This window comes from Carassius gibelio, chromosome B18, assembly GCF_023724105.1.
Source record: "Carassius gibelio isolate Cgi1373 ecotype wild population from Czech Republic chromosome B18, carGib1.2-hapl.c, whole genome shotgun sequence".
Lineage (NCBI taxonomy): Eukaryota > Metazoa > Chordata > Actinopteri > Cypriniformes > Cyprinidae > Carassius > Carassius gibelio.
The window spans coordinates 9,140,629-9,158,340 of NC_068413.1; the positions used below are offsets into that span (position 1 = coordinate 9,140,629).

The following is a 17,712-nucleotide window of genomic DNA, read 5'->3' on the forward strand; positions in this document are numbered from 1 at the left end:
CTTGAAGAATGCTCATGCTGCTCTCTTCCATTATATGATATTATATTATATAAGTAGATAATCAAAATGTGTCAGGGGGAGTGGACAATGTACATTGTGCTGTAAATAACTTGATTATGTTTCACCACAGAAATTAATAGGTCTCGAAAAACGTGATGGTGAGTAAATTACAGATTTTAATTTCTGGATGAATTAATCCTTTTAAAGCTAAAATGAGTAACTGTGTGAGCAAATATATCAATTAAATAACTGGTTGAAATATCAAATTGCTCAATACCTCCTGTCATGAGAGCGAGGTGTGAAACCGAAAAATGAAAAATGTCCTTGGATCATAAAAAGTGTTTTCTGCGGCATATGTAAATGACTAGGCTTTTAAATCAAACTACAAAGACTGACTATGCTGGTTAGGTCCCTGTGACACGACGACAGCAAAACAGCTGCTGGGTCTCATGGCTCGTTCTATGGTAAAGTGTAAAATTCTCTTTGATACGGTGGAATTAAAATGAAAATTAATTATGAATTAGTGTGAATTCATATAGCAGCATCGCAGGTTAGTAATCAGCATTTCAACCATCCACACCTGCAGTCTGCAGCTCATCCTCTTCTCTTCATAACATTGAGCGGAAGTAAAGTTTTATGATTCCTGCAGAGTTGAATATCACAGCGGCCCATATCACAATTTAATGTAGGCTGTTAATTTCTTTCTTTCTCATGGGAGTCCATTTAAAACGCACAGGCTGAGGAATTACATGACATTATGCTTATTAACGTCAAGATGCTTTAGTAGTGGACACCGAGTTGAGACTGAATAAATTTATCATAACCTTACATATTTAAAGCCTAAAAACATGACCACAGGTATTAGTTTCATGCAGACATAGCTGTCCATAGTTAGCCATCCATCCAGAAACAGACATCCATCAGAAAGCCCGTCCCTTCCCTCTTGTTAATAATGCCGAGTAGCTGTGAGGGCATCAAATCCCATTTGCTCTTAAGCTACGTGTGCTGATTTTTATCCTCTCCCTGGAGCTTGGTAAGACTGTCATTTACCTCATCACCTTGACACGGTCCTGTGCGAGGTCCTTTCACGCAGAGATTTTTGCATATTGTCAAACAACCGCTGGACTGTGTGAGCCAAAGGTCTGAGCTGACTGACAGGATTCGCTCACTCGTGATTAAAACACATTAAAGAATAATGAGTCTGGTCTACACAATCACCAATCCTGAGAAACAAAACACGCATTTACAGTCTTGGCAGCACCAAAAAGACAATAAACTAGTATAAAAGCTGACATTTTTGACATTCACTGCTCATAAAATAATCGCTAAAATCTATCATTCAGACCACAGCAAGGGAAAGTTGTTATTTCCTTAATTAGCGTATTATCTCCAGAACGGGAGGAATTAGGACAATGTATTTGCAGTGAATCACTCAAGATTCTTTTTTCTAAAAATGAGCGATAACTGAATGCTATTAACGCCGTTGTAATGGCGTACTGGCAGTGTTAAAACGGAAAATATGAGCAAACCCAATATGAGTAGGACCAGTAATGAAAGGCACAAATTATGCCTAGAATATGCAGTTGCAAAAATGCCTCAAAGATGGCTGAGATTTTGATGAATGCCTCCAGAGAAAGGAGCGGGGTTCAAGGCTTAAGAGGACATTGCTCAAGCAGATGAATGCTTTTATTGTGCTCATAACCACTTGCAAGAAAGAGAAATTGAACTGTGATGATTTAAGAGGAAATAAGCGAGTGAAATATGAAAGACACTCACGGACACACAAGTCTCCGCTCTCGAAGTAGCCAGGGCAGCATTGAGAACGCCGGCGGTACATGGTTCTCACCCCACGCCGATAAGCTGTCTTGTAGCTGGTCCTGAGATGCAAGGAAATACACAAACATTCAAGAGAAAGCATGAACATCAATAAACCAGGCAGGTGAACTCCACAAGGGCAGAGACACAAGGACATTATGGTATGCACCTGGCTAGTGTAACCGTTAGCTTTTCTATTTGTGTCTAATCCAAGCTACACACCAGAGGTGGATAGGGGAGAAATAAACATAATTAAAGTGAGCTAAGGAAAAGTTTCCACACTCAGTGAAGGACAACTTGCCTCTGAATGCAATGTTGCAGCACAGTGACTCAGTGAACCCACAGCTTTTAGCCGGGACACTGATGATAAAGTCTTTAATGCAGCAATTAAACCCTTGTAATGTCGGATGACAGTCAAACGGCCATTTCCATCCTGACTCTGACCACTACAATCACAGCTGGTAACATTAACACTTGGTAATAAAGACAATGGCACACCGGCACCTTGATTTTTATGTGTCTAGTAGGAGAGTGCTGCTTGTTGCCATGGAGCAGAATCATGACAACCGTAGTTCAAAGGTCAGGGTCATGCTCACCTGTGTCTGGTGCATTTAAACCAATTGAGGATGTCGGTGCACCTGGTGTAGTAGATCTGGTCAAAAGGATGAGCGTAGGACTCCTGAACAGTCACTGCGTAGCTGAGAGAAAAAAAGACCAAGAAGAAATTGAAATCTCTCGTTCTTATGTAAAAATCTTTTTTTTTGCTTGTTTTCTCTTTTGCTTTGTTGAAATACATTTAGGTTCTCAACCCTTCAGACTTGAAGGCCCCCTCTGTCCAACACAATATTGCTAGGATAGCAAACATTTGGCTCCCAAACTCTGGAATAGCCTTCCCAATAATGTTCGGGGTTCAGACACACTCTCTCTGTTTAAATCTAGATTAAAGACACATCTCTTTCGCCAAGCACTCGAATAATGCATCTCTTAAATTGTGATTGCATTTTCATCTGATCAAATGCACATTCTTATTCTTTAGCTTGGGTTAAACTAATTAATTTTACTTTGTTGGAACAGCAGCTACACTAATTATGTCTCTATTTGTCTCTTTGTTTTGCCACGGGATGTAACTAGGATATAAACAAGCTCCAGTCTGGATCAAGAACACCTGAGAAAAGATGATAGTAAAGTTGCATTAAATGCATACATAATTGGTTTATTTTATATTTATTAATTTTGTAGAAATGGCATTGTAACATCTTAGCCCATATAGCGTGACAACATTCCCAACTATTAGGGGTGGGCGATATGACAAGAATCTTATATCACGGTATAAGTAGTTTCGCGTATTTCAGTTAGCAGTATATATCACAATATAGATATTTTTGTTTTAAATACACCCTATATCATATAATTGAAATTTCCTAATTCTTGTTTCCAATGTCAGTCACAAAAAACGAATACTAGCCTAAATGTGTGTTTTTTTTGTTAATTAAAGCTCATCAAATACTAGTAAAAGAATAAGAAACAAATTACAAGCAATAGGACAAAAAAACTACAGTAGAACAAATTAATACGAAAAGCTACATACATGGTATAAAGAAATTTAATGTATTAAAACACTGGATATTTTTCACAGTGTAAACTAAATACATGTCTTCTTATTAAAACTACACAAGTGATTTAGTCAAGAACAGTGAGATGTTCTCTTTTTTGTTGTTTGAATAACATGAATGACAGAATTACAGGAATATTAGACTGCTGTCACTTTAAGAGCTTCCCAGGTCCAATATTGTGTTACACATGGGTTTTCTTCCTCAGTTGTTTGCTTTCACTTAAGACCTACTGTGTTAATGAGGATACTTGCAAAGTCAAGCATTTTAACACATAAATGTGTGTACTTAACCGTTCAAGTCCTTTAAAGCAGCAAAAATTACTCAATAAATAAGTTCAATACTCCCAGACTCTATGAAAACCATCTTTGGTCCTGGGCATTAACAGTGCAAAGTTTGAGCTTTTTTGTCCATTTAGGTTTTTGCATAAACAGCAATAAACCTACCCCAAGAAACTAATTAAACTCATTAAAGTAAGAAGTGACAACTTGCCGTGGGGACCCCTACCTGAAATTGCCCAAACATGATTATGCTGCAGAGAGACAAAGAATGCTAGTCTTCTAGTCTCAAGTCTATAATTAACTGTACCGTGAAGGTACTGTATCCAAAGAAACAAAACCATAAAATACTTATAATATTCAGACAAGTATCCAACTATTTTGCTCAAAGTTCAAAACAACTTATCTCTAATAACAAGACTAGCATAATACTTCCCTTCCGAGCTACAGTAGAAAAACAAGATGTGTTGTCTTCCTTAACTTCCTTGAAAAAACATTACAAAACTGTTGCCAACAAAATGACATAAAAGCTCCGAAATATTCAGAAAAGCAATGCTAAAAGTCATTCATCTCTGCAGCCCTCTGTCCTCCTCTCTGCAGAGGCAATTGCTCCTGCTTATTTGTCATATCTGATAACACCATTTACAAACAATAATTTTTCAGGCAATAGTTTCAGTCAAAACAGATTGTTCTGGTCAACTGGATGCTGTTCTGCCTGCTTTATTTTAGCAACTTATCCTCCCTCCCTCCCACTCTTCCTCTCTCTCTCTCTCTCTCTCTCTCTCACACACACACACACACACACACATATAGCTACTACAAGGTTAATAATAAGAACATCAATATTGTTTTGCGAGTTTAGTGACTGAACCTAATATCTGTAGGCAAGTGTAACCAGATCAACACTCCCAAACACAATCCTTTACATCACTTTAGCTGTGCCATTAAAAGTGAATTCAGTCAATACAGGAACAAACAAATGTAAATCCCCTAAATCTCTGAGATAACAGAACAGAACTACACATTGTTTGTGTTTTTCAGCTAATCAAAACAGCTCGTAACCACTTAAATCCCACCTTGTACAGAACAAAAGTTTATCCACTGATATCAACCACAATTTCATCAAATACCCAATATCATTCTGACTAGTATGCATATATTACAAAACAAGTTTTTTTTTCAGGAATCAGTGTTGAAGATTGACCTAACTTGACACTGGGCATCAACACTATTTTGAAAAACTAAGCTACAAAAAATGTTTAGTCAAGTTAGTAGCCTGACTTCTTATAGTACTAACTTCACTTCATTTTTCTATTGCCCAGCTGTTAAATGGTGTCAGTTTTTTTAGTAACCATTTTTCAGCAAGTAGCAGGTAGCTTGACAAACACAGTAAGTCATATTTAACATCACATTCAGTTGTTAAATTTGCAATGTATAGACGGGAGAATACATACAGTACAGCTTTTCCTTTATGTCAGGAAAGTCCAATGCATTCTAGTGAATCTAGTGAACGTTTGTTTGGACTGTTTAAATACATGAACTGATTCAAAACAACTCCCAATTCACAAAATATTAAATGAAATGTTCAGTGTTATAAATTCAACTCTGTTACATAGGGTATCTTCTAGTGTATTTACTGTAAATATATCTGTTAAAGTTAGATGCAGTCACCCTAACTGAGATTGTCATATTTTATAGTTAATTCATACAACTTTTCAAAATAGTAGCTTGGCTGTAGAAGAAGCTAGACGAGTAGCCAGTGAGCAGCATCACACCATTGTTTTTAAAGTTTAAAACGTAATTATAAATATTTATATATGATATGAAGAGTTCAGATGCAAAAGCATCTAAGTGCCATCTGCGCATTTTTATCAGGCTGCTTAGATCAGTAATTTTTTACTCTAATTGCAATGTATAGGTCCTTTTCTATGCAGTTAAAGCAAAATATCGGAAACATAAATATAGGGGCCTGATAAAAATGGTAATTTTAGAAAAAAAAATTTAGACAGCATTTAGAGGCTTTTGCATCTGAACTCTTCATGTATACTTAATTGTTATTAAATTGTATTATAATTGTTCTGTTTGCAATAACAATACTATCATTAATAGTAGCAATTTTAGTATTTTATAGTAATTAATCTGAATATTATTATTATTATTTCTCATCAAGTATCTATACAATATGTAATTTTTGTATGCTAAATAAATTAATAAATAATATAACATTTAACTGATTCATTAATTTATTACAGCCATTATTATAACACTGTGACAATCCATTAAAACTCAAACAATCAAACAGACATAAACCCCTTTTCCATTAAGTTAAAATCCTCTTTTGACCAAAACATTCGTCTGGCATGTCGGAGAGCAATAACTATGCTGTGAGAATCCCACAATGGCTAAACGGAAGGTAAAAGGGAGTTTAACACAGGAGAGTGCCTCTCTCTCACCTCTCCCAGTGACTGCAGACGTTGGGGTCATCTGGGTTGAGGCTCCCTGCACTGATAATGAGGCCCAGAACAGCCAGCACAGGCAGGGCTAATGGGTAGGCCCGTACCGGCCCCATGACTCCTCCTGAGAGAAAGAGAGTGAGAAAAAGAGTGAGAGAGAGTGAGAGAGAGAGAGAAAGAGACAAGGACACTTTTTGTCCTTTATCATTCTTCTGAATTGGAGCCCTTGGAACATTCTTGGAAGTGCAGTGAAAAGAGATTACTTTTTAAGAATAATATCAAGAAATGTTACAGGAATTTGATAAGCGTGTGACCGTGTGTCTTTGTTATCAGCTGACCGAAACGGGTGAATAACCAAAGTGTGGTGGCAGATGGGTGATATAATAGTGTGAATAAATAGTGTGAATAAATACAATATAATTTTATTAAAACAAATGAGACGTTTACCAATTTTTTTTTTTTTTTTTACAAAATATTTACTTAATAATCTCAAAATGTCCAAATACTGTGGAATTCGTTCGTCTGGTCTTTATGCACATGATATATTTACGCATATTTGAGTGACTGTGAATGTTCTGTAACACTTAGCATCGGATATTAGTCTCATGACAGTGACTCTTTAAAACCACACAGGGTTTTAAACTGTCAGGATATTTCATTAGACACATGATGGGAGATGAGCATGTGTGTGATGAATTGACATGACAGAGACAGATGTAGAAGGGCACGTGAATGACACTGCTCAAGCATGGGCCAGCGAAGCGTGAAAGCACTGATTATGTTAAACGGCAGGAGGCATCGCAGAAGGACACAAGAACAACAGTTTACTTGATTCTAGCCAACTATAATGTATATGATGATAAAAGAAGCACTATTACAACCATTAACGTCCTGGTGATTGTTTTTGTGACATTTTTATGATATTGCACTTTGTTTGGACTGTATATACCTGATCTGATCTGTTCGCTTCACTCACTAGCCAATCTGAGAACACTGAAAGGTCTTCAGGGGTCATTCTTGTGTGAGAGAAAATCAATATTGATTTCACTTCCACTATATAACAGTTCATTCAAAGGCAGAGTCTGAAGTCATGTTCATTTCTGTAAAAAGGTTAATTTACACAGTCACCCTTTGAAGGCTTCGTATCATTCCACACTAGGACTGCAGCTGTAAGACATCTCTATTAGAGGAAAGCTGTTAGGATGTTCTGCTCAGCTGTACAAACAGCTGTTACCTGTAGTGAATCACTAAAATGACAGATTGGTAGTTAAAATGAATCACATGGGTTTCTTCTGTATTCCTAGATAGGTGTACATGTACATTTGGGACGCTTGCATAGATTTTGAAATGTACAATAACCTAAAAGATGTAAAATCTTTATAAATCCTTAATGATTGGTCAGATCCTTTACAAGGGTACCACAGAACTGATTTCAACTAAGACACAACCATATAGTAGGAAACTTTAGTAACCTAGTATAAGAGTTCTTTATTGTCTTATAATTATCTTTATTTCCTCTTTATTTATTCATAAATAAAATTCAAAATGTTCAAAGAAACTGTCAATGTTACAGTTGTTTACTGAACTGTGTGTTTCTGTGCTGTCACAATGGTTCTGAAAGTCTATAGAAATCACACAGAACAGAGTGAGCCTCAAAAGATAAAAAAAAAAAAGTTTGAATGTATGAATTAAAGCTCAAACCTTTTAAAAGTAGTATACGTTAGGTAAAAACAGCTCTTTAAAGTAGGAGCGAAAACCAATTGCAGGTTAACAAGTGGCAGTTGATTTGTCCTGCCAACCTTTTGACACAGTCCAATTTTAAAGATTGGCAGTTATTGACAACACTACTGTAGGTGTAGAATTAACATATATGGATGGCAAAAACAATAAGTTTTATGGGATGATCAGACTACTTCTGTAATGAATTCCATGTATTATGAATCACTGATTTTTACCGTAAGATCACTTAGCCTTTAATCAAAATGCCTCTGCGGCTCTCTGTTATCCCCATAGACTTGCGGTGGTTCTCGAGCATGAAAAAGATTGTACTTTTGTCATGGCTTAAGTAGGAGTACCATAATGAGGCATCTGACATCAAATTATTCTTTGCTTCCTCTTGAAGTGCAGGTGACTCTAATGAACACTGATTTCTAAGAATTAAAGCTGCGTGGATCCGACCGGCATAATGGTGATTGCGAACGAGGAGAGACAGGAGCAAAGGCGATGGATCCCAGTCAGACTCACCTCAGACCACGGGCTACAATCCCTGGAGATGTCTGCTGTGGAAGATCACTGCTCGCCCGAACCAGACAACCAGACTAAAAGAGCTGGAGACCAGGCAGACCGATAATCAGGCTCAAAGCAAAGAGAGGGCACCTGGGTATTGAGAAACAGAGAGAAGAAACAGTTAGTGTTCAACTTCAGAACAAGAGAGCACAAGAGAGCAGGGAAAAAGGTCTAAATGACAAAAGAGAATGAAAAGATTGAGGAAAAGGGACACTCGGGGAACTGACTCGAGCATTAGGAGCTCCCCAATGCAACAGCTGCTAAATCCCCGATATTAAATCTAAACTGCACTTCCAGTTTGGAAGGGGGATGCAACATCGGGCTCATTCGCCTCCTGCTAACACACATTACATTACCTTAAGAGCATGGAGAGTCAAAGCCTCTCATCGCCCCGCGAGCATTCTCAACAAAAGCAAAAGGAGAACAAGCTATTCATGGCCATTAACGACACAATGACATGTACTGCCGTGCCGACAGCTCTGGTCTAACTAGGGGCCTCGTATTCCTCAGCCTCATTACGCGGATCTTCATTATGCCTGCGTCGGGCCTTGGGTCATCTACGTGGGTTTCAGAAAAAGATGAGAAAAATAACACTGTGGGTGCAAACAAAAGATTCCGTTTCCTCGCTGTCATCGAGATTCATTATTTATTCTCCTTCTCCTTCAGATTCAGAAGAGGCCGGGCAGAAAGCCGCAGGCGAGGACACAGAGTGGAACAAGAGCAGGAAGACGAGCTGGAAGCACACTGGAGGGGACAGGCTGTCTGGAAGTGACCTCTTCCACCGCTGTTCTGCCTACAAGCCGAAAAGTTCAGCAGTCAGCTTCTAAAAGCTACTGGGTCTTGTTTGTCTGTCTAAGTAGTCCGTGGAGCATCACTGAGAGACACGCAGCTTGAAGATACGAAGATGTGACGGAGGCGCAATAATCCACGACTCATGTTCTGTTGGATTTACATAAGAAGTATTCTTTAGAATCTCGAGGGGAAATTCCACGAACAAATGATGCTCTGAATTCTTCTGTTTATTAGTGGCAACAAGCCTAAGGGTGCAAAATGGGATTGCATATATTAACCCAACGAGGCCCACAGGGTGGAATGTACTGTATAGGCACATCACATTACAGACTCATTACAGAACATAATGAAGTGTGTAATAGAAATCTAACTGAATGAAAGGTGAGAGTTAGATTGAACCCAAAGTGGAATTTCCATGTGAAAGAAGCTAACTCTGTAAATAATACAAATGAACACTGTATTATGACTGTATCTTGCTATCACAAGGCCACTCACATATATCGATTTACATTTTCGGCCACATAGTGCTGAATGGACAAATTATTTGGAAAGTATTTTATGCTCACCGAAGCTGTGTTTATTTTAACCAAAATGCAGTTAAACATTTTTTTTTATTTCTTTTCAAATGTAATTTATTTCTTGTGACTGCAAAGCTGAATTTTCAGCAGTCATTACTCCAGTCTTCAGTGTCACATGATCCTTCAGAGAAATCATTCTAATATACTGATTTGATACTCAAGAAACATTTCCTATTATTATCAATGTTGAAAACAGTTTTGCTACTTAATATTTTTGTGAAAACCATGAGTCATTTTTGTCAAGAACACCTAGATACCTTTACTGTCACTGTTGATAAATGTAATACATCCTTCCTAAATAAAAGTATTAATTTCTTCACTGACTCCAAATATTTGAATGGCATTGTATGTTATATGCCAATATTATGATTTAGTTTTTAATATTTATTGCTATTAGCCAACATTTGATGTTCGGATGCCTTGTAGCATTTAAAATGACTGATTTTAGTTTTCAGTATTTTATTATTATTTAGACAGAACCGTATCGAATTTTAATATTGGCCATTTATCATAATCAAGCATAGCATGACAATAATGAATCGACTGAAGAGTACAGAAACTATAATATCATGCGTCTCTACTATTAGAGAGGTTGTATTTGTAAACACTACACCTCCATCATACTTCAAGATTAATCTTTAAATAAAACCTCTCAGACAAACAGCTTAGTGTTACTGAAATGACAAAATGCATTAGGCTCTGTTCTGCTGCCATGTATTTCAATGGCTGTAGTATTACATGACAGCCATGAAACAAATGGGTAACTAAAAGTATTTCACCCGAGACCGTGATACTGAAATATGAAGCCGTACCATTTTACTTCTCATTAATGAGTCTGTGCACAAAGAACAATAACCTAAAACTCAGATCAATAAGGTGGGCCACAATGTGTATTTGTTGTCTGCTCTGCCTGCCTGGCATCACAATAGGAACAACATGTTTTATTGTCTAAAGATCCTTTTTATAAAACTAAAACTCCCTTTTGGATTCTTTTATCCTGCTGCACTTATTTTTGGCTTTGGAATACAACAATGCAGTAGTCTTCATAGACTTTGAAGTATGTACGTAAATAATAAAAAAGTGCTCTCTGTCCAGACTCTTGAGAGAAAAAGGGTCCTTTAAAATGCTCAATCCAACTCTGTATTCCCACCTTGTCAAGCAAAGGAGACATTGACATGATTCAGGACATGCACGTATTAGAGCTCAATGCAATTAACCGACCAATTCCCTGATCCCCCTGCATCTGAGCCCCTCTGTGAGTGATGTTATGGGTCTGCTGGCAGCTCTCGCAACGATAAAGTAAAATCAACCCATCCACTCAGACAAGAGTCATGACCGCATCTTAAGTTTATGTCAGCATGTCACCAGGCAATGGTTATTTATTTCTGTCCTCATTTAGGAGAAGATACTGACCATTTACATATAATCATTTAGAAACTGAAGAGGTTGCTGACATTGGTGCGAAGACGCAGAGATTGATTTAAGATACAGTAAAGCACCGTGTTCTACCGTACTACACCTTTCCATCCTTTCACATAATTTCTGTCTTCATGTACAAAACTAGATTAGGTTTGTTAACACTACATGCACCAGTTACAGCTACGTTTCAACTGTAAGTCTGATGGTCAGATTTGATTTTGTGTTTGGCTGTTCACTTTATTTATATTTTTTAAACGTATCCAATATCAGATTTGTGTGAACCTGTCACAGCCTCGACTGCCTCACATGTGCAAAAGAACAATAACAAAGATGGCACGTAGCATGCTGTCATATAGAATTACACATGGAGGCCACTGAAGTAGTGCATACGTGTTCACTTATAAGTTGATGTGTCACAAAAGCTAGTGAATCCGTACACAGATGATAAGTAGACAAAGAAGAGGATGAGGAGGAAGAGTGCTACTGTAAATTTTTCTCACATAGTTTTTCCTCAGGTTTTATTTGTTGACACTGTAATACTTCAGTGTAACACCTCACAGTCCCTCCACAAAATATGTGCGCAGCTGTCTTCAATATCAACCAAGTGACCAAAGAACTACCATCGTGTTAAATCAAGTTAAGAATTGTGACAAACGTCAAATCAGAGTGACAAAGTTGCATGAATTCTGTAATGAATGATATGACTGTTCAGAATGAGGTCGCAGTAGACCTGTATCTTTATTAGTGGCACATATGAAAGTAGAAATAATTATATAAAAAAAGAATAGATTTCAAGAGGTTAGTGAAAAAAAAATAAAAAATAGAAACAGATCGGAGTCTTTAAAAAAAATTTAAACAACTTTTAAAATAACATTCAGTCTCGTGAAGCTCAAGAAACAGGTCTTATTATTATCTTTGTAGAAAACAATTGTACTGCTTTCAGTTTTTGTGGGAAACGTTTTTTAAGGATTCATAAGAATATAATTAATCTGAAATATAAATATTCTGTAATATACATTTTACTGTCATATTTAAGCATTTTAATTTGTCCTAACCAAATAGAAGTATTAAATTATTCCAAAAAAACAAACAAAACAAATCTTACTGAACTTCAGTCTTTTTAACAATACAACTTACACTTATTTTCCGTATCCATGACTTTGTTTACATTTTGTAAATCGAGTTTAAATTCCATTTTATTTCGGATTTTGATGGTACTCTTCTTCATATCTACCTGCAGACCCAAATGATGTTTCCATACATTTGTATCATACATAATACATTTTCTGCACATATGAAGAGCCATATTTAGTGTCGATGTTGCCATAGCACTGTGTGTGAAGCCTGAGACCTGTCAGTGTTCCTGTCACGAGAAAGCAAACAACGTCAGCTGATTAAAGAATTTCGGCAACTCAGCATGGCACCCCATGCATAATTGGCTGGTTTACCTTAAATTATGCCAAGAAAGCTTTCTCCTCATTTTTCTGACTTTACTTAACAAATGTGGGATTTAGAAGCAGCTTCCTGAAATTCTATCTTGCTTAAACTAAACCCCAATTACTTGAGAAGTCATCTTTTAATCCATTTGTATGAAATAGTCAGATTCAAAGTTTCACATGCTAATTAATAATTTATTTAAAGGATTATTTGAGAAGCAAATGGAAAACATAATATCCGAGGTTCTTATATGAAGCTTTTCATTCCAGCTCAGCCCTGCACGTAAACATATCTACTCCGTGGATTCACAATAAGATGAGCAAATAATCATATGGCTGTAACTAGTGGTAACTCAAGCAAAAATAATAAGGTACTCTCTCTGATACGATTAGATGATCACTGCTGATTACTAAAGCTGTTTTCAACCAAAAGGTCACAGACTTCCTCACATGAACCATGTGATTGACCTGAAGGATCTAACTGTTAAGATAGCCTTGTCTTGTCTCATTTGGAAGCATGGACCATTAAGAGTGCCATGGTCTGTTAAATTGCAGCAGCCAAGTAATTCCTTCCTTTATCTGAATGATCAGTGTGTGTGTTTGGACCTAAGGGCTCTAAGCAATGGCTATCTACACACATTAGTTCAATAGGTACTAATCTGACCTGTTTTATTTGCCTTAAAACTTTCAATCGCTATCAATCTTGTTACAAAGACTGCCAAATGCTATTATACAAAATATATATATATTTTGCAAAGGGCAAACAAACAGAGTCAACAGATAAGCCAATCTCTTGATCAGCAGCACTCCGTCCTGAATGAAGTAAGTGTGGATGAGAAAGCGTGGAACTGAAAAACAGAGCGAGGAAATTTGGCGAATGCTCTAGGTCACTTAATTCTGGGGACATGGATTATTCATGTGGCAACCACTGATCGTCATGACCCTCATAAATCAAACAATGTGGCATCTCGCACCACCACTGAGCCCGGTTACAGCCTGCTAATCTCAACGCCATCCTTCATCACTATAACCTTTCCTTATCCGCAGTCTACACCCCAAGACAGAACTGAGTTTGAGGGGGCAGGTCTTTCACGCTGATCTTATTTCACCTGTTTATGCAAAGAACAATGCAAACTTTATCTCTCTTGTCATGCTGTGTGCTCTACTCCTGCATAGGCTATCAAAGGCCTCCAGCCATTTAACTCAGGACACCTGGTTGCAGCACACCGGATGCCTCAGGCTTACAGGAGACTAAATATAATTTAGGCCATGTTTATCTCTCGTATTAACATATATCCAATCACACGCCCTCAACTGAGACTACTGTGCATCTAAAAAACACCTTCAGTGACCACTTGTGTTTGGAGGGTCCCTCATATGCATAGTGCATAGTGCCAATAAAGTAAACATCACAAAGATTCTGGACTCTTTTTACATTAGATATACATAAACTGTTCTTGGATTTTTAAATTGTGCACACTCATTTCCTCCATTTTTACATTTAAATGACCTTTCTGTGATCTAACGATCAATTTTACATGTGAACTGTTTATTATGTAAACCAAAATGTTTATTTTGGATGCGATTAATCACAATTATTCGTTTGAGAGCACTTTTATATATATATGTGTGTGTGTGTGTGTGCGTATATATATCTATACACATATATCTATATATATCTATATCTATATATATCTATATCTATATCTATCTATCTATATATATATATATATATATATATATATATATATATACACTAAGAATATGTATACGGCTAAGAATATACTGAATATACTAAGAATATACTGCACTAACTGACCAACAACTTTCTGGAGCATTAATACAAAGAAAGCAAAGATTACAATCATTACTTAAGTATTAATGAAGAAACCACAAAGTTGAAGGCAAAAAAGAAAAAAGAAAACAGACAAGATCAACACTAATGAGGGATATATTTAACAGCTCTCTGCCTGTTAATGTACCTTGTGCTCATTTGCTATTTCAGTATGGTACGCCCCATCTTGTGTCAAACACACAAAGTCTTACAGTCTTAATTGGATTTATTTTGAGCAAGTGACTGAAACCCTTCTTCCTGAACTCTGTGCTGCTCCACAGTTATGATTCATAATGTCTGCATGAGCCTGAACGAAACTGGAAAAAAGCTTAATTAAGCAGAACAAAAAGTCAATAAGGACATATCACAGCCTCTTTGCAATCAAATACATTTGTTTGTTTGATAATTCTATAAAAATGAATAACACATAAGCTATTGACCAGTCTTCATACGGTCACAAGCTTCACACCCACTCAAGCCTTGACATGGCATCCCACTGCCCCAGTCAGAGGGCAACGGCAGGGGTCCCTTGTCTTCTCACCAATCCCCAGCAGGTTCCAAACAAGCTCGCCACAGCAAAGTCAATTACTTCCCCTGTGACTTCTCACATAATAATAGGATCGTATGCATCTGGTGCATGTCATCTAGCGAATTAGAACAAATTAGCAGCGTGTCGGCGAAGGAGGCGGTGCTATGTTTTTATACGAAACACCTTTGCACATTCAAGTGTAGCCTTGGGACATAAATGATGGAATATTACAGCTCTTAGGGTCTGGATGTAGTGCCTTGAAGCGGTGCATACAAAACAAGGTGATCGGTTGTTGCTTTATAGTTCCGGCAGACTCTCGGGCCAGGGCTTAAGTCAGCATGAGCGCAGTAGGGCAAGGTATAGAGATGGGTGGAGAGAAAAAGGTGAAAAGGAAAGATAGAGAGAGGTAGGGAAGCAGGCTGAGCGGCTCGCCATGAAATGCTGAAACAACAGCATGGCTGCCAGGGCAATTTTACAGCTCAGTGGTTTCACACCTCAGCCGTCGCCTATCCAACTCTGAACATCCAAGTCCATTCTGCGTCTTCATTTATTTGGTGTCAGCATCCGAGGAGGTGCAAGGCTCGGCATGGATCGGGAGCCCGTCCCAAATGTCTTCAAATAAGTGGTGTGTGAAGTCGACAAGAGAAAAAAAGAAAAAGCATTATTCGGCTTCCCGAAACCATGTTACGGGTGACTCTCTCCTACATTCAGTGAATCATTATTAATGAGCTTTGAACACCAAATACACACCCAGATCAGCCTTGGCACATTTGCTTCAAACTTGATTTAAGAGAAGCTGTCCATCTTCGCTTTGTCCTTGCAGGGCAGATAAATTCATTCGGTCTAAATTTAAATGTCCAGTAGAAATAACAAATGAGGGCAGCGATATGGTGTCCCTCAGCGTGGAGGCCGAACTTCAACATTTGACGTAAGCGCTATGATTTCTGGACACATCATGAATTTGACTAAACAATCCACTGTGTAAAAATAGAATGCTATGTTGAATCTCCCCTAATCTTTGACTTTGTCAAGGTCAAAGCTGTGAGCTAATGGTTTATTAACCTGAGCTGTTGCTGCTGCACCATCTACAGGGAAGTAAAAACCTATGATCGTGACTTGAGTGCGTGAAATATGGCAGCATGATTGGGGTACTTAAAATACTAAGAATAAGGTTGATGTGACCTGGCCTTAGAGAGGTGACATATTCGCTCCATCTACTGTACCCACATTATTAAATATACATGCTCAATTCATCGCAAAGTCATCCTTATGTCCTTGAGGAACATGGGGTGTTGGGGGGGTATCATTGTACAAGTAACAGACGTTACATAACCCATGATGGATATGATGGAGTGTGGTACATATGTGCTTACTAGTGAGTGCAGCTTTCGGTTCCCTCAGAAATGTGTTTTTAAATCTTCAAATGTATTACTTGAAATCATAAAAAAGTAGCAGTAACATAACTATAACAATCAAGAAATGTGTTTTCTGTTGTCTGTACACAATAAAAAAAAATCTAATTACTAAATTTAGTATTTTAAGGAGTATTGGTAAATATTATCTAACATAATTTATAGTGGGTAACTTCAGTAGATAATACATTTAAATGTGGCTCCACTGAGGTATAGGAATATTATCGTGTTTCTTATCTCACACTGTATAAATCAGTGCGGGTTAAATATTTAATACAAATCAGCAATCGCTAATGAGGACCATCAAAACATTTGAAAACACCTACTATAGATCATAAGTTACTTTATTTAAACTATGACTTAGATATTCTTGTCCATAGCAATAAATTCATTTATTATTACCAATATAAAAAAATACTTGCAAATGAAGCATAGCAACTATAACTTTCAGAAAGAATTACAAAGAAAAACAATAACTGCAATAGTATTTTCATGTAAAATGCACCCCAATTAAATCTACCAAAAAAAAAAAAAAAAGACTCAATCACTTGACAATGAGAAAAAAGTAGCAAAAGTACCTCAGTGCATTATTAAAAGTAAAAATGCAACATGAGATTAACACAATATTTTGTTCATTTTTAAATGTGATGGTCCCCAAAACTGTCCTTGAGCACACCTCTACCAATATTAGACTGTCATACAAAAACATCTAGTCAGAGGAGAGTGCACCACACAGGCACACACTCACACTCACACATGTACATCCATGTATGCATTAACACAAATGCTTCTCAGAACTTGGCTGAGTGACATGGAAAGTGTGAGAATTCATTAGGAACAAATGCAGTCTATAGAAAGGAAGATCTTAGAAGAATCATCTGATGACCATTATTGCAGTCTTGCGCAAAGCGAGGTAGTGCGATTAATCTCGCACCTCTTCGAACGCCGCGGCTTCCTCCGCACAGGTCATTACGAGGGGTCCCTCACCACACACAGGCAAACAAATGAGCCATTACCACCATCACTCAGGCTCCAATTAAACAACCCATGCAGCCCCTGCTCCTCACAATCACTGCCAATTAAAGCCCAACTGTGTGAATTCCAACACCACTAATTACATGAACCTGATAGCACTTTCTGACATTGCTCTCTAAAATTAATTTACAATATTGTTCAAAATTAATAATTAAATCTGCTCTGCCCAAGGTAAGCCACCCTGCGTCTTCATGCGAATTAAATCACATTTTTTTAAAGCCAAAAACTCACAAAG

General features: G+C 37.4%; 1 protein-coding gene across 1 annotated transcript in view; it reads right to left on the reverse strand.

Moving 5' to 3' along the window:
• Positions 1-17,712, reverse strand: part of megf11 (multiple EGF-like-domains 11) — a 103,235-nt gene that overhangs the window by 76,035 nt on the left and 9,488 nt on the right. The window contains exons 2-5 of the mRNA XM_052582094.1: positions 8,401-8,532; positions 6,157-6,280; positions 2,412-2,513; positions 1,777-1,877 (exon numbers count right to left, since the gene is read on the reverse strand). Coding sequence (XP_052438054.1) covers positions 1,777-1,877; positions 2,412-2,513; positions 6,157-6,272 — 319 coding nt within the window. The 5' untranslated portion in view covers positions 6,273-6,280; positions 8,401-8,532. The remainder of the gene's footprint in view (positions 1-1,776; positions 1,878-2,411; positions 2,514-6,156; positions 6,281-8,400; positions 8,533-17,712) is intronic.